The sequence below is a fragment of the Mytilus edulis genome, chromosome 3 (assembly GCF_963676685.1).
Source record: "Mytilus edulis chromosome 3, xbMytEdul2.2, whole genome shotgun sequence".
Taxonomy (NCBI): Eukaryota; Metazoa; Mollusca; class Bivalvia; order Mytilida; family Mytilidae; genus Mytilus; species Mytilus edulis.
In genome coordinates this window covers 100,630,140-100,653,067 of record NC_092346.1, presented here as the reverse complement: position 1 = coordinate 100,653,067, position 22,928 = coordinate 100,630,140, and the positions used below count along the sequence as shown (strand labels likewise).

Here is a 22,928-nt window from a genome sequence, read left to right as displayed (position 1 = left end):
ACTCAATTGCTTACCTTTGTAATCTTCTACAAGACAGACTCAGGAGGCCAACTAATAAAGCAACAGCACTGACTGTTGAACAGCAAGTATGTATTGCACTGCGTTTCTATGCATCCGGCTCATTCTTGCAAGTTATTGGAGATACATTGGGGTATGACAAAGGAACAGTTTTTATTTCAACAGTTTTCAACGATAATTTGGGTCCATAGTGATATCGGCGGACATCAATTTTTGCCTCTACATCGATGTTGTTCCTTCAACTAGGGCATATTAAAAGCACAACTGTTTAGAAATTTCCAGAGAAAGATCTACAGAAACTTTAAATTGATAAGACAAAATATTACATACCAATGATGCAGCTTTCTACACCTCCTATGCCCTTGAAGGAAGCAGAGTCCTTGCACAGATCTATGGTTCTGTTCACTGCCACACTCACTGGCTTAGCCTGTGGTCCACCACCTGTTTTCCCCTGGTCTCTCTTGTTGACAGAAAAGATCTTCTTTGCCTCTTTCTTGGTGTTGCCCCATTTATCTTTACACTCCTTGGCTGACCTATGGGCAACACCAAGAGAAGACACCATCATTGAAATTCTTCCCCAGACTGCTGTTTTTCTTTTATTTGTCAAAGAACTTCCAAATTTGTCATTAATGACTGCATAATTTTTTTCTACCTCATCTTGGAGAAGATTTATCTCTGTTTCCGAAAAATTTGGCTTTCTTTCCCTTGTTTTCTTAACATTAGACTGATTGCATGCACTAGCAGAAGGCAAGTCGGCCATATTTGTTTATGGGGGAAGTTCAGAAAATCTGAATTATGGGTAACTAAAATAGCCTCTAAACCATAGTTAAAATTTAACGACAGGTTAAGATTTGTTAACGGTCACGTTAGCTAACGCTACCGTTAAATCAACTTGAACAACAGCTTTTTAACCTTCCGTTAAGTAACGCCACGTTAAACTTTTTAACGACACGTTAAGGCTAACGCTACCGTTAAGTTAACGACAAGTTGAACAACCGGCCCCTGATACTTAAAACGAATCGCATGGTGAAATTAAAAAAAAAATTGCTGGTTGTCAAAAAAAAAACCACGGTGCATGTTGTGCATGAAACGGAGATAACTGAAAGACTTATCGGAAACAGCGACAAAACAGTTTCATTGAATTAATGCAACCCCGTATAATACGGACGATTCAGGAGAAGATTAGTACATTTTAAAAGCAAGCAACTTCAAATGACCGGGAAAATAATTTTCAAGATCGGGTTATAATAATTTTATTTAATGGTTGTATTTCGACAAGTTAGTTATGTGTCAAGCAAATTTTTAATACAATTCAATTCAAATTAATCAAGGGTAAATATGTTGTTATTTACTTGCAGAGTGTCGGATATATTTGTATTACTAGGGTTGAATCAAGATATGAAATATTTACAATGACAGATGATATGCACCATGCAATTTTAGCTGCCTGCGATTAAAGTTTTGTTATAATTCATTTATTGAAAACTGTATACTTCTGTCCCATTTTTCCTTCCTTCAAGTTCATTACTTAATTAAGGGTAAAAAATATTTAATCGATTTCCTAAACTTGAGGTAAATAAATTCATGGTAAATAGACATCAAAAAATTAATAGAGACAGATTTAGAATCAACCAACTACATTAAAAAGACAAATGAAACTTGCAAATTGAATAAATGTACGTCAAACTTTTCAGAAAACTCTCTTTGACGTCGTGGTGGTGTAACGTCGTGTTGTAGGAACATCGTGCGCAACGTTATTGCAAACAGCCCAGTTGTATTGTATTCTGTAATTGTCGGGACTCTGACGTTGGTATCATTGACGAATTTCGTATTAATAACGGGACTGTTCCGGAACAGTTTCGGCAAAGACGGTTCGCAATAAATAAAATAAATAAATAAATAATCTTTATTTCAAGAGGATGATCCCATTAGTTAAAACTAATCTTCCTGAGAGTCCTCAAAATAATAATAACATATTTATAAGTACATAGAGTATTATAAAGTTATATTATACACAATATACAATTGTATTTAAATAATAATGAAAAAGCATATTAATTTGCACAATTGATAAAAAAATTGTAACATTTTGTTTTAAAAGATACAAGTGTATTACTCATTTTTATTTCATTTGGTAAACTGTTCCATATTTGAGAACCTGAATATGTAAATGTTTTCTTTAAAAAAATTGTTTTTGGTTTTGGAAGATTTAATAGTTTTTCATCAGCTTAACGTAAGTTATAATTTTGATTATCAGTAAAATGAAAATTTTCTTGTAAATAGTTAGGAACCATACCATTTAATGATTTAAATACAAGTATTGCCTTTTGGTATTGAATGCATTTTTCCACATTTAACCAGCGTAAACTATTAAACAATAAACTGGATGATGTCATTATGTCAGCTTCTACTATAACCCTAGCAGATTTCTTTAATAACTTATTAAGTTTATTTATTCCACTTTCACAACTGCTTCCCCATATATATATATTGCAACAATAATCAAATAATGGCAGAATATAAGCATTAAAATAGATAATACGTATATGCATAGATAAATATTTTCTTATATTTTGTAATAAATTGATTCTGTTTGATATAGTACATGAAATTTTATCTATCTGCTGATTCCAATTTAGGTTTTTGTCAATATATAAACCAAGAAGTTTTTCACAATCTACATTTTCTATTTGTTCATTTAAAATATTGATATCTAAACTGTTTCCAGTTGAACAAAGTCTTTGTTTTGAACCAACAATCATTGATTTACACTTTTTGGCATTTAATTTCATACAATTTTGCGAACACCAGTTTTCAATTACATGAATATCATTTTGAAGGTTAGAAGTTAACTGAAGTAAATTATTACCTTTACAATGTAATGTAGAATCATCTGCATATAAATCTATTAATAAAATTGAGAAAGGAAATGGTGAATATGTCAAAGCGACAACCACCCGACCATAGAGCAAACAACAGCCGAAGGCAACCAATGGGTCTTCAATGTAGCGAGAATTCCCGCACCCGTAGGTGTCCTTCAGCTGGCCCCTAAAATATGCATAATAGTACAGTGATAATGGACGTCACACCAAACTCCGAACCATACATAATGAATGTTCTATATTAAGTGGTAAATCATTGATATATAAAACAAATAACAGAGGGCCCAGGATAGAACCTTGTGGTACCCCAGTTTTTATGCATTTAGTATTAGTCATGACGTTATTGACCTTAACTTGTTTGCTTCGTTCAAACAAGTATGAATTAAACCTATCGACAAGATCTGGATGCAATCTGGACTCAATCGGCAGAAAAACAGCAATGAAAAATTTCTCCAGATTATTCCCGTTCCCCAGGACACCATCCAGAAAACACAGAACATTGTTAGGATTTTGATCCGATACAGCAGAATCTGTCACGACATAGTCACGCTTGTAATCCGACTAGACAAAATCGACTGAGTTTCCCCTAATGTTACGGGACCGACGAACCTAACAGTCGGGGTGCTTCGCGGAACTATTCATACCATTCACGACCCGAAGGAATCTGTTACGAACTTAAACGACTGAGTTCAGACAATGATAGGACATTCCAGATAATTGAAGATATTACTCCGACTTTTTCACTTTTCGTGTCCTATCGCTGTCTGATCTCAAACGGGAACAATAATCGGCAATGTGTGAACCCTGCATTAACCGTCACCCTGTGTCAAACATAGCCGACACCCCGCATGTGGCGTTATACACGGTAAGTCTTGAACATAAAAACTTTTATAAATGAACGACACATCATTTCCAGCAATATGAAGGACAAGATATTTCGGCGCTTTTTCATATTTCATCAGTCTTTTTATTGTCGATTCCAAATCTTTTAAACCCATGCCACCATACCCTTGCCACCAAATTTTGACTCCTATTCTATGGAGACCTAAATTTACACCACCTGTTCTACTTCTTGCGTGTACAAATGCATTTCTTATCAAAGATGAGCCTACTATCCATACTGACACTTCTTGGCCTACAATTTAATACATGTATGTATTGACATGAAATATACTAAATTGACCATCAAATTCAACGAAATTTATTCAAAATTGTGGTATTCGTATATAACTTTTGAAAGTATCAGAACTCCAACGACCCATTACTTTAATTTGCTCGTCAGAAAAACCAAGCATAGTTGCTGAAGTAGCACTACCGATTCTAAATGAGTGCGTCCCATACTTTGATTGATCAAAACCAATATACCCCAGGGCTTGTTTTAGAATTCCTGAAAACTGATATCGAGTCATTGGAGAGCCATTAAAGTGGCAATATAATTGACCACTAATTCGAGGTCGAATCTTTAAATATTCTTGCAGTAATTTTACCGGACAAATTCCAACATCTGATTGTCGGGCCACAAAAATTGAAGTCCCTCGACCTAGCTGGTCTGTTTTTGAAGACGCCAAGTATATTTTTATATTATGATTAGTAACCTCCACATTTTCAATTTTAATGGCATGATTAGACCCTTCCCTGCCACATGCAGTTGTCATTTCACCAACTCGCAGAAATGCAAAAAATCCCATTGAAAAAGCACTAGAAAATAAGACCGCTTCATATCTGGAGCTACAAAATGCGGGCAAAATTTTTATAATATTTTTTAACAGATCTATAGTAATAGGTAATCTACTGTCAGGTCTCTTTAACTTTGACCTTGCCATTCCATCAATCATTTTCCTTACAACAAATAATTGAGACATATCTTCGTAATTATTAATCTTATTATAAAAACTGATGGCTGAAATATAACATTTCACCGTAGATGAGGCCCCATGTCCAAGCAAGACATGTATGCAATGAACTGAGTAATGTGGTTCAATGGTATTGGAAAACTATGATCTAAATCAAAACTATCCCTAAATTTAGCCAAAGCATTTAAAGCTCGTTGATAAGCTTGAATTGTATTAGGAGCAAGCGAACAATTAATTAATCTGTTTGTTTCAAACTCAATATCAAATCTCTGAACTCTTCTGGGTTGTTTTCTGGAACCGACTCGGCCCCGGGTGCTAGTTCCCGGAATCTCTTCAACTGAAAACGAGAAATCGAGTCTGCAATTTCATTTTTACAACCATCAATATGTTGTGCTTTAAACTGAATATTGTGCTGCATTGTAAAAAGAACAAGGGGGCGAATAAATGCCATCACACGCTTCGACTTGGCAGTTCTTTTATTGATAATGCTAACTAATGCCATATTGTCAATTCGAAATAAAATCTTTCGATTTTGGAAATTTGATGCCCATATAAACATAGCTAAAACAATTGGAACTAACTCTAAAAAAGTAATGTCCCTCATGATTGGCATATTTGACCATGCTTCCGGCCATTTATATTGTGCCCATTTACCATCAAAATATGCACCACAACCTAAATCAGAGTTACCACAGCTGTCAGTGTACAAATGCAACGTTTCATTTGTTATCCAAGTGTTTTCTGATAGATAACAATCTCCGTTAAAATGTTCCAGAAAAATCAGCCAAATTTTTGCATCTTCTCTGAGATCATTATTTATTCTAATTGAATAAAAAGGCTTTTTATTTTTTATAGACCCTATGACATCATAAAACCTGCGAAGGAAAGCCCTAGACGAAGTAATCGCCCTTGAACAGAAAGCCATCAAACCCACTACTGATTCTAAGTCCTTGTGTGTAATCTTTTTATTCAACAAAATCGGTTCAAGTAAAGACTTTAGCTTTAACAATTTGTCTTGTGGTATTCTGACAACCATTTCAACAGTGTCAATGACCAATCCTAAAAATTTCAAAGATGTTACAGGTCCAACTGATTTTTCCGAAGCAATCGGAACACCTAGTTCCTCACAAATATCTGAAAAAGTGTCTAGCATCATTTGACATACAGGTGTATCCTCAGGGCCTCCAAATAAAAAATCATCCAAATAATGCACAAGTGATTTCACTCCACTCCGTTCAACTACTAACCAGTGTAAAAAGGTCGAAAACTTATTGAATAAATTACATGAAATTGAACATCCCATAGCCATACTTTTATTTACAAAGAACTTTTCATCAAAATAAATCCCTAACAATTCAAAATCTGATGGGTGCACTGGCAGCAAACGAAAAGCGGACTTTATGTCCCGTACCCCAATCAATGCCGACTTTCCGAGTGAGCTGACCATTTGTATAACTTCATCAAAAGATGCATATTGAACGGAACATTCATCGCGATCAATAAAATCGTTGACCCCGGAACCTTCCGGATATGATAAATGAGATATTAACCTCCAACCTTTCTCTTTTGGTACTAGACCGATAGGAGAAGTCCTAAGAGTAGAAATCGGCTTTTCTAAAAAAGGACCAGCCATCCTACCCGCTTTTACCTCCTGATCTAACTTATCCAACGTTTCACCTTTATGACAATTTGCCGACTGTAAATTTTTGGAAATAAAAGAAATTCTCGGACCTGAATATTTCAAACGAAAACCACATAAAAATCCTTCATATAATTCTTTTGCTACACCTGCATGCGGATATGCCCTCAGCATATTTTTCAAAACACCAATCTTAATAGGGGTTCTACCAAGTCGCCATAGTTCTGATATTTGGTCTAGATCTTGCTTGTGTGAACTGTGTGGCATTTCTTGGGGAAAATCTGACTCTTGACTCGGCGCTCCTTGGGCGAAATTGAAACTGGGGCCCTGCTCTATACTGAGCCCCGGGTGCCCGAAACTGAAACTGAGAGCCTGTGTTATATTGTGTATTACCAACATGTGGTCTCACATTTCCCAGTTGTCTTTGACAGTTTATAATTGGATGTGAACCATTACACCTTAAACACAAATGGCTATAAAAGCAAGGTGTTTTCCAACAGCTTCCCTCATAGTTATAACTATAGCATTTGTTCCCATGACCACTACTGTCTTGAATATTACTATTAGATACATTTAAGGACACATTTGAGATAGTATTCACTGGTTGCATATATAACAACCATAGCTCATTGTCTATATTACTCCATAAACTGGATGGTTCATGAGCTTTTCTTAGTCTATATTGCTCATCGTAATTTTTCCAACCCATACCTTGGTTTCTTTGAGCCCCAAGGCGTATTGTGTGCATGTATTTTAACAATTCCTTAAATCGGTTTACGTGCACCGCACAATAAATATAAATAAAAATGATGAAAGCATCTGTCCACTTTTCAATATTTGTAATTTTTGATTGTTGAGAAATGGGTTGTAAAATGAATTCCCCTTGAGCCCATGTCAACTTTTGTTTGTCAGAACCCGTGTTGACTGAATTATTTAATAGACAAGCTAAATCTATGAATTCCCCTTTCAATATTTTTTCTTTAATTGACTGTGTTACATTTATGCCTAGGTTCTCATGAACACTTTCAATTCTATTGGGAATTTGTACATAATCATTATTGGTCACATTACCTGTTTGTGACACAAACTGCGTGTTATCAACAGTTGGCTGGGGGTCTATTGCTGGTCTTGGTTGCCATGATAACATGTCCGGAATGTGGACGGAGTTGTCCTGATTACTGGAAAATGTTGGCATCAACATTCTTGTCGTTGATAATGTTGCAGTTGTTGGTATGGCAGCGCCGTCATGTGTTGAATAGATAGCCTCAGGCCTTGTAACCGTCATAGATGATTGTACTGACGCCCGTGACGAAACTCCCTTCGACACCACCGGGGTCCTTCTTACTCCAGCTCTCGCTGATGCTGTACGCTTCCTGGTACCTCTTCTCAACATACTGAAACTCACAATTATATTTATTTATTCATTTATTTTTATTAATTTTATTTATTTACTTATTTCAAATTTATTCGTTTTGTTTGTGTGTGTAACAAAAAGTCTTTAATCAATGACAATATATCTTAAAGCTGTAGCCGTTCAAACGATGTATTATCGTTTTTGTTGAATTGATAATGATAGTATGTCGTGTTCTACGAAATAATTACTTCCGGAGCAGAATCACTGGGTGAATTATTCACCAAATATAAAGTCACCACAAAAATATCATTTCTTTAACTTAAGTCGTATTGTGATTAAATATTTTTCCTTTTATTTCATATTCGGCACTACGTGGCGGCCACGCCGTTTCGAAATTCAACAATTTCTAACTATTTTACAATATTTTAATTAAAACAATTTTTTGTATTATCCATTATATCTCTTTGCCTATTAAACATATATAAAATACCAACTTTAATATCCACTATAGTAATTCAACTTGATATTTTCAAAATACTTCTATCTGTATTGTAATTACACGTTTGTTCACTTGCAGCTCAAAGTTGAAAAGAACGCTAACGTCAAATTGACGTCACCACTATACAGCTTATCGACAATATATGCATTTATAAAGGAGAGCACTGCAACGGACGATATTAAAACTTTCCACTAGAATAACCGAATTTATGTATATTACATAAATTCTATTATTTTAGTGTTTGGTACAGGTTTGCTGTTACTACATGTATATAATATATGCAACACAGTTTAGCTTAGAACGCTTTATATATACCAGAAAAAACTCTTTTTTGTCAGAAAGCACTGTCAAACATCCAAACTGATATGTGTCCACATTTGTATAGTACTTAAAATAAAATGAAAAATGTAGAAAGAGAGAAAAATCATTCTGTAGGGACAATTAATGTGAATGAGTTGATTGCCAATTACGTTATCTTAACTTAAATCGTATATGGCTTATCTTGTTCCGATATCCTTTTGTTTAAATCTATAATGCTTTTCAATATTGAGAAAACAAGTTTACAGTTATTTATTTATCTAAAGACAATTTGTCGCATCTTGGACTTACATGAATAATACAGTCTTATAGTTCCAGGTTATCTATTTATTGGGTTTTTTAAGACTTCAAAATATGTTGCAATGGTACCTGCAAAAGTTCAAATGTCATTTAATATGTTGCCTTTAATGTGATAAGAGTCAGAACGGCCATTCATCTATAGCTAGGAGAAGCCATTGTAATCCCTTATGAAAGTAACTTTGATAATGATAATAAAAGATTAATTTTCGTACTGCAAAGAATTGTTACGCCAGAACTATAAAACAAAAATATATATTGATAATAATAATTTAGGATAGAACAGTATTAATTATAATATATATGTCGGAGGGGAAATAACTCAATTGATTTTGTGATGTCATTGATTTCTTTCCAAATAAGGCAATCGTAATAGTATCAACAAAGATTTTGAATAAAATGATTAGAAAAAATAGTAGAACAAAATACCGGCCATGCATTTAAAGGAACCAAACATTTAGCAATGACAATGGTATCTCCAACAAATTTGGCAAACCGTAATACCCTGTCACACTAGACCACGACCGCAATACCATCTCTGAAAAAAAATGCAAATTTTGACGATCGTGTAAATCGCAGTAAGGTATTGGTGACGACTTCATGATCGTGATGAGCGTGGACCAACTTTTAAGCCTCAATCCACAGGATCTTGTAGACTTTCAATCGGATTGGTCCTGTCAAGGACGGCAGTTAAAATCGTGACCCCAGGAGCTACCATTTGATTTTTATGGGGGGGGGGGGGGGGGGGGGGGGGGGGGGGGGGGGGGGGGGGCTAGGATGAAATTTGAAAAAAATAGGCAGGACAGGAGTTTTGAGTTAAAAAAAAAAGCCGGATGAAAAACTTGTTTAAAAAAAGGCAGGATGACAATTTGTGTAAAAAAAGTCAGGATAAACTAGTAAAAAAAAAGGCAGGACCGGATAGAGTAAAAAATAAAAAGGCAGGACAGAGATTACAACTAAAAAAAAAGCAGGACAAAACTTTTCATCCTAGCCCCCCCCCCCCCCCCCCCCCCCCCCCCATAAAAATCAAATGGTAGCTCCCTTAACATGTTCAAAATGGCGAACTCAGGTTGTAGAAGAAGCTTAGTGAGACCGCAGTAAAAAGTATGATAACAAAACGACTGAACTCGGAGGAAAATGCAAAACGGAAAGTCCCTTATCAAATGGCAAAATCAAGAGTCAAACACATCAAACAACTGTAAATTATAATCCTGACTTGGCACAGGCATTTTCTTGTGTATAACATGGTGGATAAAGCCTGGTTTTATAGCTAGCTAAAACTCTCACTTGTACGACAGTCATATCAAATCCGTTCATATTGACAACGATGTGTGAACAAAACAAACAGACAAGAGATAAAAATTTCAAAAATAGTGGTACAGCAGTCAGCAGTAAGGTCGTGTTAAGATTGCAAGTCAGCTGTATAATTGTTGCAAGAGCGTAGCTAAAGCGTGATTCTACACGGTGAGACTGCACTTTGGTCTCAAATCGACATAACTACGACCATCATGTTCTCACCGCGACCCAACCACACTTCTACAATGACTATACCACGTGTATACCTCGCTGTTCAAGACCATAGTATGATTCTGACAAGCTCATGCCGTCCTCGGCACACTCTTTTTACGACATGACTCCGTTCGAATTATCAATTTCAATTGAACCATTGAAACACAAGACCATGTAGTAATGGTTCTACAATCATTTTAAAATATAGAAACAAAATCTTTTACGAACAGGCCAAGACATTGTAATTGAGAGAGAAGAATAAGAAGAAAGTTTAGACGGCGTACATTAGGTCCGACTTCTCTGCTTGATCAGGATTAGTATCAGAGGCCCCTATAACTCTACCTCTACCCTTACCACCACGCCCACGATTTCGTGTTACAATCGGATAAATCGTGGTATGGTCGTAGTGAGAACGTAATGAGCGTAGTAAGATCATAGTAATCGTAGTGAGGTCGCAGAATAAGCGTGGTGAGAACGTTGTATAATCTTATAAAGCCCCAGTCACACAATAATGTTTTATTCCGTTTTAAAATGCTACATTTCAACTACGTTTAGAATAAAAAAAAATGTCCCGTTATTTTGAAAGCTTGGTTTTACTAGGTTTGTGCTATGCTCTTTTCACGTTTTATACTACGTATTAGTACGTGTAGACCGACGTTTCCACCACGCATTGATACGTTCCGCTGCGTAGTAAGCACGTTTTGCTACGTTTCGCTAAGCTTTGATACGTATTTACTAGGTTTCTACTTCGTATCAATTTTCGCTACGTTTGTTGTTGAATTTTTAAAACATACGGGGCAGGTCTAGTTTTAAACAAAGAATCACTAAGTTTCGATACGCTTCGTTACGTATAATTCCCGTTTCGCTACGCTTCGTTACGTATAATTCCCGTTTCGCTACGCTTCGTTACGTATAATTCCCGTTTCGCTACGCTTTCAAAACGTAGTAAAACGTAGCTCTTAAAACGTGACAGTGTGACTGGGGCTTAGCGGGATCGTTGTAGAAGCGTAATAAGAACGTAGTAGCATCGTAAAAACAACGAAAATTTACATGCTTTATTTTTGTATGTACACTTGTTGAATCTGGGACTACCTGTAACATACTAACATAAGTATAATGTCACAGGTTGAAGCTGGGACTACCTGTATCATACTAACATAATTATAATGTCACAGGTTGAATATGGGACTACCTGTATCATACTAACATAAGTATAATGTCACAGGTTGAATCTGGGACTACCTGTATCATACTAACATAATTATAATGTCACAGGTTGAATCTGGGACTACCGGTATCATACTAACATAATTATAATGTCACAGGTTGAATCTAGGACTACCTGTATCATACTAACATAATTATAATGTCAAAGGTTGAATGTACTTCTTGCATCTGTTTTTTATTTTATAAATTTAGCCTAAAATCCCGTTTAATACAAACTGGTGGTTCTTCTGTGAATTATTGTGTAGATATATATGTCGCAATTGAACATGTCGAAAAGTTTCAGTCATTATCTTTAAGAATAAATGCAGGTTTGTATATTACAGATCGTTCATTAGTGTCATAATTGCGAATATGCACGATAATTAGACATGTAACTAACTACCCCCCAAAGTGATGGCAAATACAATATTTGATTAATTAAAATGAAAAGTTTGATTTAGCTTTTAACACTTATGTAATTGAATTTAAGCTGAAATATATTTATACTTCGTACACAAAGCAAAATGTCATTTTGTTTGGGAAATTGTGCAGTAAAAAAGGTTAGTAATTAATCGAAAAGCAGAAAGTTGTTGTAAATATTTGACAGAGTTATCATTCTTTTGCTACAATATAAAATAACACAAGTTCTTCCGTTAATACCCATATATCAAAACCACATATTATTCACATAATAATAATAACAAAAAATAGTAAAATGCAATACCACACGACAGAGCCGATGGCTGGTTTAATTACCATTTAATAATAATATAAACATCTGTATAATGTCCTCGTATAAATATGTAAATAGTTCATTCAGTGAACCAACACATGTAAAGCAAAACAATCTCTTAATGCATGATACAAAATCTATGAAAACCGTAGTATTAAAAAATAAACGTGACCGATCGAGTGGACCCTGTCGTGCCGAATGATTTAACCGCCAAATCAGATGAAACACATAACCTAAAACGCCACCTATGGGCAGACAATTCAGAAGAAAATAATTTCATTCTAATTCTTAAATTCAACCGATTGAAATTATATTTGTGTCAACAGGGTTAGTTATTTTAATTTATAATAATCAATTTATGATGCATCATTTGTAGATGTTTCAATATTGTTTATATATGTTATTGCAATACAAAAATCTTTTAGAATGTTATAACTGGTCATATTCTTTTGAAAAATTGCTTGTGATCTTTCTGTCAAGAAATTGCCAGAATGGTTGGTTAAGTAAGAGTTTCGTTTTTTCAGAACAGCAGGACCAAATCTATTAATTTTCTTGAATAAATTAAATCAGTTTAATTCCGGTATGAATAAGAAACTGTAAGTTTTGAATTTGGTACGTTACTTCTTATATACTTCGTGATGGAAGAATGTCAGGCTCTGAACAACTCTTATAATAAATATCGGCCACTCGTAGGCGGCTTTTCACATCGTCAAATTTATGTCACAATTATTTTTTCCTCTTTTTCGGGTGTCAGTACTTTTTTGTGCATATCTAATTTGCTCTCTGCAAGAACATGCATAACATATTTTAAACTGGGTGATAAACAAACAATTATTTAAACAAATGTCTAGCGCGTTATTCGTACATGATGCTCTTCCGTTGACTGATAATATAAAATATAACCGCATATAACCAAAAGCAAGTAATTTACTTTTTTACTTTGATTCATCTTTCGGCCTTCTGAGGTTGTTTGTTTTCGATAATCTTCAATATTGATTAAAATCGTTAACTATCTAAGATTAATGAAACTTTGGTGGATAGTTGTCTCATTGACAATCATACTACTGTTTCTCTAATTCTTCGTCAATTTATCCCTTTCTGCACCCATCGTATAAAAAAAATTAAATCAACCTGTAGCTCGTTTGATCTCAGTTCTTCATTGGTTAAAATTCGATTATGACGTCGAATTTTCTTGCTTTCCTCTGAATTTCCTATTGTGACGGCATGAAAAAAGTCTGATGACGTCACATAGAAAGAACACATCTTTTTGCAGATCATTCGAAAAGAAGGATAATTTGCAAATCATTAGAGAAACAGATTCCACCACCAAATCTCGTGTAATACGATATTTATCCACTCTCTACAGTAAGGTTTTAAATATTTAAAACGCTCGGTGAGCCTTGCGTTTTAAATTTGAAAATTTAACTGTCTTAAGTGGATAAATATCGTATCACACTCGATGCAGTGGTAGAACCTATGTAACATCTCCTTATTTTTCGTATAAGAATCATTATCCTCTGATCCATGTGGTTATTACATCTTCGTTCTCAAATAACTTTCATTTGCTTTTTCGGTAGCTTGATTTTTGTAATATGCGATATTTTTACGATGCTGTGTTTAAACTGGTTCCCAAATACTTGTCTATTAAAAATTAAGGAGAAACCTCATTGAACGAACTAAGATACGCCAAAACAGAGGCGCTTTCGCTTATATATGCATCTCACTTTTATCAGTCATTTTAAGCTTTGGATGAATGAAATTAACAGTGTTTTGTATAAGTTTTGTTATACATGTATCTTTGTTAACAGGTAAATTTGCACCAAATCTAATCTTTATATGTCATAACGATAAAAGACCATGCGACCTGGTTGATTATCTTATAAACAAAGACATATATTGACAGTATGATTATGTATATGTTTGAACTGCACATACAGGAAAACCCATCATACGTTATATGACGTACAATGTGTCCATATTTCATGGCATTTTATGTTCTCCAAATGTACACGTTTAGTCAAAAAGTATTACACACTATTGCATAGGTTTTTTTATTTTAAATTCATGTATAAGTATATTTCTTTGTATTATGATAAAGTCAGAAGAACCATAGGAAGATAAGTAAATGCAATATCATTTCCAAAACGTTACTTATGATCCGTGTCTTTATTGTCCAACAGAAAGACCTCACAGTCAGTCATAAAATGTTATTCAGATAATGCAAATTATATTCCATATACTAGTAATGTCTACTATTAAAGAAACAATCATATTAAACAATTTTGTGAACATTTCCATCTTTTGAACTCAAACTTCCTTGTAATGCTGACCTGATTTAGACTTTCGTATTTCAACACACATACAAGAGAGAGGCATTCGTTTGGATGTACGAGATGCGTAAATACTAGTACGAAGACACGTTCAATGGGAATGGAACATTATCTCCAATCCATCGGAAGCAACCAAGCTGTCCCCCAATATGTATGAAACCTTAATTTACGACTGCCCGTTAAAGTAAGCAACAATAAATCAGTAGGACACACAAATACACACACGAGGTCGACTAATGTAATACTTTGAATATTTAAATAAGCTAACACAAATTGAAACCCCCATTGGTGAAATGAACACTAGTTATGTTGGTCATAAACTACCTCTTTTTGACAAATCTTATGTTCATTTGATTAAATATTATTTTCATATAACTGTTTTGCATTTGTCGTTTAGACTCCGGTAAACACTCGATGGTAATATTGTCACGTTTATTTCTAACCAGACATATAAGTTTATTTGATACGATAAAGTTACCTTGACCACATCAGGTTGTCCAGTAACGACCACAGGGTCACGAAGTCGGAAAAGCAACCACAAGGTAACGTTGAACTTGAGGTACATTAGCAAGCGTGCTTGTCCCTTGGGGGCAACTTGTAGCCGTTGACATTGCTTAGCTATCTATTTCTAGTTTAATAAATATTATAGAATAATCTTTTTTGTGTTTAAATGCTGTGCCTTTGTATTAGGATATTAACACAGTTTGATTTACGATGTATACAATATATCGAAAGATACCAAAAGGATATTCAAACTTATAAGGGAACGACCATTTAACTTCAAAGGGAAAAAGGGTGGGGGCAAATTTGATGAAACAAATATTCTGGTCAAGCAGATGACAAAAAGATATTCTGGTTCATTAGATGACAAAAAATATTCTGAATCCATATTTTTCTTATATCTTATAATGTTAGATATTGAAACAAAATCTAACTCAAACAAAAAACTATACCCCCGTCTTTGAAGTTAATGACTGCTCCTTAAGTCAAAAACAGTTATTATACGAAATAGTCTCAGTAAAATACGATATAGTCGTTGCTCAGTATAATACGGTCGTTGTTATACGGTATAGGTCGTTGTCATACGGTATGTCGTTGTTATACGGTATATGTTGTTGTTATACGGTATAGGTCGATGTTATACGGTATAGGTCGGTATAGGTCGATGTTATACGGTATAGGTCGTCGTTATACGGTATAGGTCGATGTCATACGGTATAAGTCGTCGTTATATGGTTTAGGTCGTTGTTATAAGGTATAGGTCGATGTCATACGATATAGGTCGTTGTTATACGGTATAGATCGTTGTTTACGTTATATGTCGTTGTTATACGGTATAGGTCGTTGTTATACTATAGAGTTCGATGTTACACGGTATTAGTCGTTTTTACACGGTATAAGTCTTTGATACCCAAATGAAGCGAGCGGATATAAGTCTACAAAGTACATGGTTAGCATTGGTTCTTCACTCCAGGTCTGTACAGTTTATGTCAGAGCCTGTTCTAAAGGCGCCTGTTCTAAAACACTTTCATGTGTCCGGAATAGTTTCCCTGTCCCTTTAGAACAATGTCTGACATAAACTGTTCTACCCTTGAGAAGTTTCGGAGATTTCTAACCAAATATAGTTTACTATAGTGAGAGTAAATAAGAGTTGAATTTCTCTGTTGTTATGGTGACATTATATTACCACCTTCATATGTCTTCCGGTTGATGCAATAGTCACGTGTTCACCCTGATGATTTCCTTGGTCGAAAGGTTACTGCTTAAAAGGAACATATTCATCCCTTAGAAGTTTCACCGACACCATCATTATTTTGCTTCAGTCGGTACGGAATATTTGTTTCACAAACGGCCATATCCATACTTCACTTCAGTTATCAATATATTACCTTTTTGTCTGTTTTATAACCTCACTGAATGTAACTGATTATCGGGCTGTCAATCGTCATGTAGCACATAACGGGTACCATTTGAATAGCAAGAAATTGCTTACTCTTAAATAGCCCAAGAATGATCTAAATAGTTATTGTAGGGTTCTAATTTTTTTTACCGTTTTATTCACTGTCTTGATGTTGTTCATTTATCTATGAATTTAGGTTTTCGGTTAACCATTTGATATCAATGTAAAGATTGTGATTAGCTTATGTTTTTATTTTAATTCTATTAACCTACATACGCTATGTACTAAATAGACTTTGAATAATATTTACATCTGAGTACTTAGTCTAGATTATCACATGTTAACACAATACATGTATGCATATGTATATAAACATGAATGTATCTTGATGATAAACACACCTTTGTATATTGCCATAGATAATTCTCTTCCCAGTTGTTTTACAATGATTATCGACCCTTGTCTATGACAACAATTACTTCATCTACTTCTAGCATCATGTATGAAGAACCAACGAGGGATCGACCTTCCTCATTTCGAAAGGCAATCAACAACAGTACTTTGAACGACCAAAGCGTGAATAAGTCTTCTCTTAACGTGAAAACCACTTCACCATTTAGTATGTACAACCATCCGGACGATTATGGGGTATATGATTTGCCAAACCCTCATCACAATATTCCGACAGTTATTAAACCAGAAGACTTGATACCAAAGTCTCACATAAAACGCAACCATAGCACCGATTCTACGAGCTCTGATGTAAGTTTGTTGTCATCAAGTTCTACAGCGACATCACCTTCTGCATTACGAAGTTTGTTAGTTGCCGTTGTAACATTGGCAATACTCTTTTTGGCATCATTAGTGTACATACTGCTGAAACTGAATTCCATTGAAAACGGATTAATGAAAGAAAGGAACGAAATGGACAATTTTCTAACTGGTTTTTGTGTCCCGTGTGACGGTGTTAGACTAGGACCTTTTGAAGAGGACAACGAAAAATTACTGTATCTTGATAAGAAGACTGTCAATAGAGTTGACATTTGTTGTGCAAAAACACCAAATCAAACAATTATTTTGACTAATCTTGTAAGTATTTCATATTACCTGAACTAAATCATACAGACTAAATTCAATTTTCATGCTAAATGAAACAACATTAAGTAATCAGGTTCTTTACTATTGATCAATTCCATAAACAATTAAATCCATTAACATGTTATCTTTTGTAATATACATTTGCTATTTATCACTGGACGTTAAGCAGTAATTCATCAACAAATGTGAAAATCATTCTAAAGTTATGTAGATGTGGAGAGATGCAATCCTACCATTTAGTTTTTACGTTGAAATTGCACGTCTTTGGAGGCCGTGTATGGATCCCTAAATGTGTACATCTATGCTTAACGACTTAGCACCACAAATGAACTAAAATATAAATTAACATCTTGCAATGGGGTCATATTTCAAACTTTTCCTATATTATAGATTATAGAAAGAAATCATCAAAAGCAGAAAACAGAGGGTAAGTTTGTTTTCACATTATTGTTATGGTAATCGAATATCAAAATGAATGTACCTATAAACAAATTAAGCCTAGGATATTAAAATCCGTCCTTGGATTGACTAAGTTCCTCATCACAATTGGAACTAACAATATGTACCTCGTAACTCATTTTTATGACAGAAATCACCCTACAACTGTTCAGATGAGAAATATGTACTAATGAACTGCCCTAAACATGATGAGTGTAAAATGAAATAATCAAAGGGCTAAAAAAGTTCATTATTATGAACTTTGATGAATGGTTATTTTCAAGTTAATGTTGACCCATTAGAATTAATTCGTGCATATCTACCCCAAATGATTGATCGAATAATATCGGATATCGGCAGGTGTAAGATTTTGGTACACATATATATTAAACTAATATACAGAAAAACATTTATCCTGGTTTTAGTAACCTTTTATTGTAATTGACAGATATACTGGACATGGAAAAACAAACTCAACAGAGGAATGCATCCTTTCAACCATCTATTAAGGAAGCACCTGTCGCAGCTCATTTACTTGTTGGCTCTCAACAAGATCCTAAGCAAGGTAATGTATTTTATTCACACACTAATTCTTAAAAGTTAGTTTTTAAAAACTGCAGTTAATATTCAATTACATAGAAATAGTTACGACCTTTTGGACTAAAAAAACAAAATTACTCAATAGTGAATCATTTGGTATGTATACATATTTACAATTGACATATTACCAGAAATGCATTTTTATATACTTTAGGAATTTGTTGAAAATAGAGATGAATAAATGGGCGGTTTTGTCGTTTGAATTGTTTAAAATTTGTTCATGCTGGTTATTTTGATATCTAACTAAACGAAATGAACTTAACTAATAGCTTAAAGTCGTACGGTGACGTATATTTGCGTGCAACTCACAAGATTTGAACGCTAGTATATATAGATATCTGTCTCATTCGCAACCCTATAACGTCTCCTTATATTCAAAATGAAAGTTTATTTGTATATTTTGTAATTTCTTTTAGTAACTGCAATGTTCGCTTATAAGGTTTAAAACCAGTTTACGTTTTAAAGTATTATAACATCATGAATTTGCATTTTAGACGAAGCGCCATTTCCCATTACGAACCTGTTGTCAACGGATCCCATTGCGCATGTCCAAGGTTTAAGAGTAACAAGGGACATGTTAAATATAAACACTTCAGGACTGTACTTCGTCTATAGTCAGATCTACTTCAGCAATATCAACAGTCAAAGTTACAAACAGAATACTTCACAAGCGTTATACCATTATATCTACAGATACAACGTTATATATCCAAATGGCGGGAGTGAACTGTTGTTAAAGAGCGTGCGCACTCTTTGTTGGGCTAAGGATAAACTCTATACTGACTACACTAGTTATACTGCTGCTGCATTCCAACTAAATGCTGGTGATAAACTTTATGTCATGGTATCTGATATTGCGACCCTGTCTAGAGAAACAAAGGCCAGTTTCTTTGGTATTTTTAAGATTTCTTGAGACAGAGTGACGACGTAAACATATTCGTTTTTTAATGCTATGTATCATAAAAAGTGCTCACATATAGCTAGGTGCTTTAATATTGCACACTTGCTTGTCCCTCGATGAAGGTCATAAGGTTGCCTAAAGTTTTTGGTAATCGAATTATCCATTTTAAGGATAACAGAGAAACAAATTCGGTCGGTGCAACATACAAATTCAAACACAAACACACACCTCATCCAAATAGATATACGTACACAGCAACGATCTACACAATACAAAGTCCATTTTGTTTTGTCACTTAAATCTTTTGTTTTGTGTGATACGTCCGCTTTTTTAAAATGTGAACATGAAATTAATGTTGCTAGCGTGAGATCAATTAAGACAGCATACAAAAAAGAGCATGAGAAATGCAGGCGACAGTCAATGGCAAATATACATGTCACTACAGAGAAACACAATTCAGTTATGAACATGCATGTATCTGCGCGTACATAAAAGTCGATGTGACACAACAAAAGTGAAATGTCACATAAATAGAATCAGACGGCCACTGCTTTGCCATCAGAGCGTATCATGAAAGACTATGTCACGAAACGATGAAAAAAAACAACGGAAAAATATATCAAAATCATTATCATACGACTTGACATAGGAAACTACCAACTTTATGGCTGAAATTTTCCAAAAGAAAAGTTACGAATTGGTTACCCGTAAATATTATACAAAAATACAAAGAGAAAGAAATGTGCAAATGTCAAATTAACCACTACATGTCAAAAGTAAAACACTTAAACTTTGAAACACAAAACAACAAAATGTAAAAGACACTAACATATAGATAAAAAAAGTTTCAAAGTTTTATTGCTTCATTCCCCTTACAGCTGATTTTATTGAGCGTGTAGGCAAAGGTAAAATCTTTGGCTAGCTTGCTAGTTCTCTGAATTGTTAAGTCAGTATTAGGTCAGGTATACTACCCTCCTTTCGGTGTAGCCTAGTCCAACAGATACATAGATTGGTTATCTGTCGGACTAATCTATTCTTATAGGAGGGTAGTTTACCTAACATAATAATGACCTCACATTTCAGCTAGCAAGCAAGCTAACAAAATATATTACCTCTGCCTACACACTCATTGCAGTCGGCTGTAATTAAAATAACAAGTTCACGTTATAGGTTGCATCCGTCCAAAAGGTTTTTTGGATTTACATTCATATGTAACGCTTAAACCTAAACATTAGAAGTCAGGGATGTAAAACTGCGTACATATATATAAAAAGATGTAGTATGCATGACAATGAGACAACTCTCCACCCAAGTCACAATAAGTAATTATGAATTGATAAATAAAAACAAGAGATAATCATCATTATTATATATTTTCATATTATGCATAGTGTATATAAAGATAAACATTTATTAAGTGATTGATGTAATACTTATACAATCACTATTTTGATATAAAAACTGGATTTTGTATTTAAGAAGTGTAAAATTGAATATTGAATATTAATCAAATTGTAAATAAAATGTGAAAGAATCTTTTTATTCTGTGACTCAAATTAAGGAATGCAGAACTTTTTTTCATAAGATTATGTCATACTCTTATTACTCGCAAAAAGTTAAAAATAAACATTTAAACGACTTGTACGATACTAAACTCTGTACGGTGATCGTTTCCGTTCCAGAGCTATTTTCTTTTACTCCATCAATTAGTGTAGAGTAGTATGTGGACCCGTATGCAGATCGGAGCTGGAACTGCCGGGGAGTTTGGTAAGATAGTATGTAACGTTGTTGCAAAAGTCCTCTAACGTCAATGGCAACTATCATCCAAAGATAAATGCAGCCTAAAAAAAAAAAAAACCAAAAAACAAATAAAAAAGACGAATGATGCATATGCACAGCCCACAAAATGTAGTTTTTAAAGTACTTGCTCTACCGGTATAGAAAATGCAGAGAAAAACATGATTCTATATAATAACAAATTAACCTGACTGCGTACAAAAGTTACATGACGAGAATTAAAGAGCGCGTTCCACAGATTGGACATTTCATCCAGAAATATGATGCAATTGATTTTTTTAAATCTTTTAGTGAAGCCATACATTGTTTAATTAACGATTATCACGAAACAAGTATATTCAGACAAAATGTTTGGATGTTCAGGCTTTATTAGGAATTATTAGGAATTTGACAGTTGTTGTCCATTCGTTAGATGTGTTTTATCATTTGATTTTGCCATTTCATTACAGACTTTCCGTTTTGAATTTTCCTTGGAGTTCAGTTTTTTTGTGATTTTACTTTTTAGTAGATACGAGCAAACGCGATAATTTGCCAAATTGTTGTGTTACGAAATAAATACCTTTTAAAAGAATTGTGTCAAATTTGTTTATATTGACTAGGTCGATTATTTAAGATACCTTCTATTACAAATGAATAATGCTGCTCCAATACTGATTTAAATTATTTCTTCTTTTAATAGAGAAAAATTGAAAGTTACAAGTACTTTTTAATTTATCATATTTTATTTAGTTTAAACCATATTTCATTTTCAAAAGTGCACAAAATGCAATTATAGTATTACATTAAATTCAATATATAAAAATTAAGGATGTAGTCCTTTAATATAAGATTTCGAAGGTTAATCTCATTTACATTCAACGTTTTTTTATCGGATATTTCAAATTAAACATTATCCATATCTTTCGAGCCTTTTCTTGATAAAAAAAAAATATTCTTATATTATTCGGCATAATTGGTCCTATTGTTTTATTACAATTGTTTATGGACATATAGTTCTTTAAAGCCTTTTTATATGATTTTATTTATGAAATGACCCCATTATAAGTAAGAAAGTTTGACTTAATTTTATAAATGTTTTGAAATTGTTGAAAAGTCATTAGTTTTCTCTCATCGTTTAATAAATCATTTATCAAAAAGATCCCTTTATCCAACCAGTCTTTATAGAAAATAGATGTTGTTAAAAACTATTTTTATGTTTTCATTATTCCACAGCTAATCTGATACAAACTCCTCTGCATTTTTTGGTATGCATTTATTTTGTACATCTGTCCAAGCTTTATCGGATATTTTGTTTTTACTATCAATGTTCAACCTGCTTGAATGTAAATGATATGAACCTTCGAAGTCTTATATTATATAACTATTAAAATGTAGTTTGGTCAACAATTTTAAATTAAAAATACAAGTCAGACGAGCATTAGTTAAGGGAAAAATAAAGTAACTACTTTTTTTATGAGCTATTGAAGCCCTCTATGTAAAGAAAAGTTTGTGATATTGGGCGAAATAGTTAACTCTGTATCGTAGGGGAAAGAGGAGCGAGAACATATGAAAATAAT

The 22,928-nt window shown here is 33.9% G+C and overlaps 3 protein-coding genes and 1 pseudogene across 3 annotated transcripts; 1 reads left to right on the top strand and 3 right to left on the bottom strand.

Moving 5' to 3' along the window:
- Positions 1–340: 340 nt before the first annotated feature.
- LOC139515535 (nuclear apoptosis-inducing factor 1-like) lies at positions 341–778 on the bottom strand. Its single transcript, XM_071305111.1, has one exon. It carries the CDS (start codon positions 776–778, stop codon positions 341–343), a length of 438 nt encoding a protein of 145 aa, XP_071161212.1.
- A 2,931-nt stretch (positions 779–3,709) lies between these two features.
- LOC139515534 (uncharacterized) lies at positions 3,710–7,988 on the bottom strand. Its single transcript, XM_071305109.1, has 2 exons — positions 7,464–7,988; positions 3,710–4,035 (listed from the first exon to the last, which is right to left on the bottom strand). Exons 1-2 carry the CDS (start codon positions 7,783–7,785, stop codon positions 3,710–3,712), a joined length of 648 nt encoding a protein of 215 aa, XP_071161210.1. The 5' UTR covers positions 7,786–7,988.
- On the bottom strand, positions 4,035–6,659 carry LOC139518189 (uncharacterized; annotated as a pseudogene).
- Positions 7,989–16,931: 8,943 nt separating the features above from the next.
- On the top strand, positions 16,932–21,111 carry LOC139517968 (uncharacterized). The gene is made up of 4 exons (XM_071309534.1): positions 16,932–17,627; positions 18,027–18,063; positions 18,523–18,639; positions 19,169–21,111. Exons 1-4 carry the CDS (start codon positions 17,004–17,006, stop codon positions 19,585–19,587), a joined length of 1,197 nt encoding a protein of 398 aa, XP_071165635.1. The 5' UTR covers positions 16,932–17,003; the 3' UTR covers positions 19,588–21,111.
- Positions 21,112–22,928: the final 1,817 nt, after the last annotated feature.

Excerpts from the sequence above, each read along its gene's own strand:
- LOC139515534 (XM_071305109.1), bottom strand. The coding sequence starts at position 7,785 with ATGTTGAGAAGAGGTACCAGGAAGCGTACAGCATCAGCGAGAGCTGGA. Across the intron at positions 4,036-7,463 it reads GCAGTTTGTGTCACAAACAG|GCCAAGAAGTGTCAGTATGG; the intron begins GTAATGTGACCA and ends ATTAAATTGTAG.
- LOC139517968 (XM_071309534.1), top strand. The coding sequence starts at position 17,004 with ATGACAACAATTACTTCATCTACTTCTAGCATCATGTATGAAGAACCA. Across the intron at positions 17,628-18,026 it reads CAATTATTTTGACTAATCTT|ATTATAGAAAGAAATCATCA; the intron begins GTAAGTATTTCA and ends CCTATATTATAG. Across the intron at positions 18,640-19,168 it reads TCAACAAGATCCTAAGCAAG|ACGAAGCGCCATTTCCCATT; the intron begins GTAATGTATTTT and ends TTTGCATTTTAG.
- LOC139515535 (XM_071305111.1), bottom strand. The coding sequence starts at position 778 with ATGGCCGACTTGCCTTCTGCTAGTGCATGCAATCAGTCTAATGTTAAG.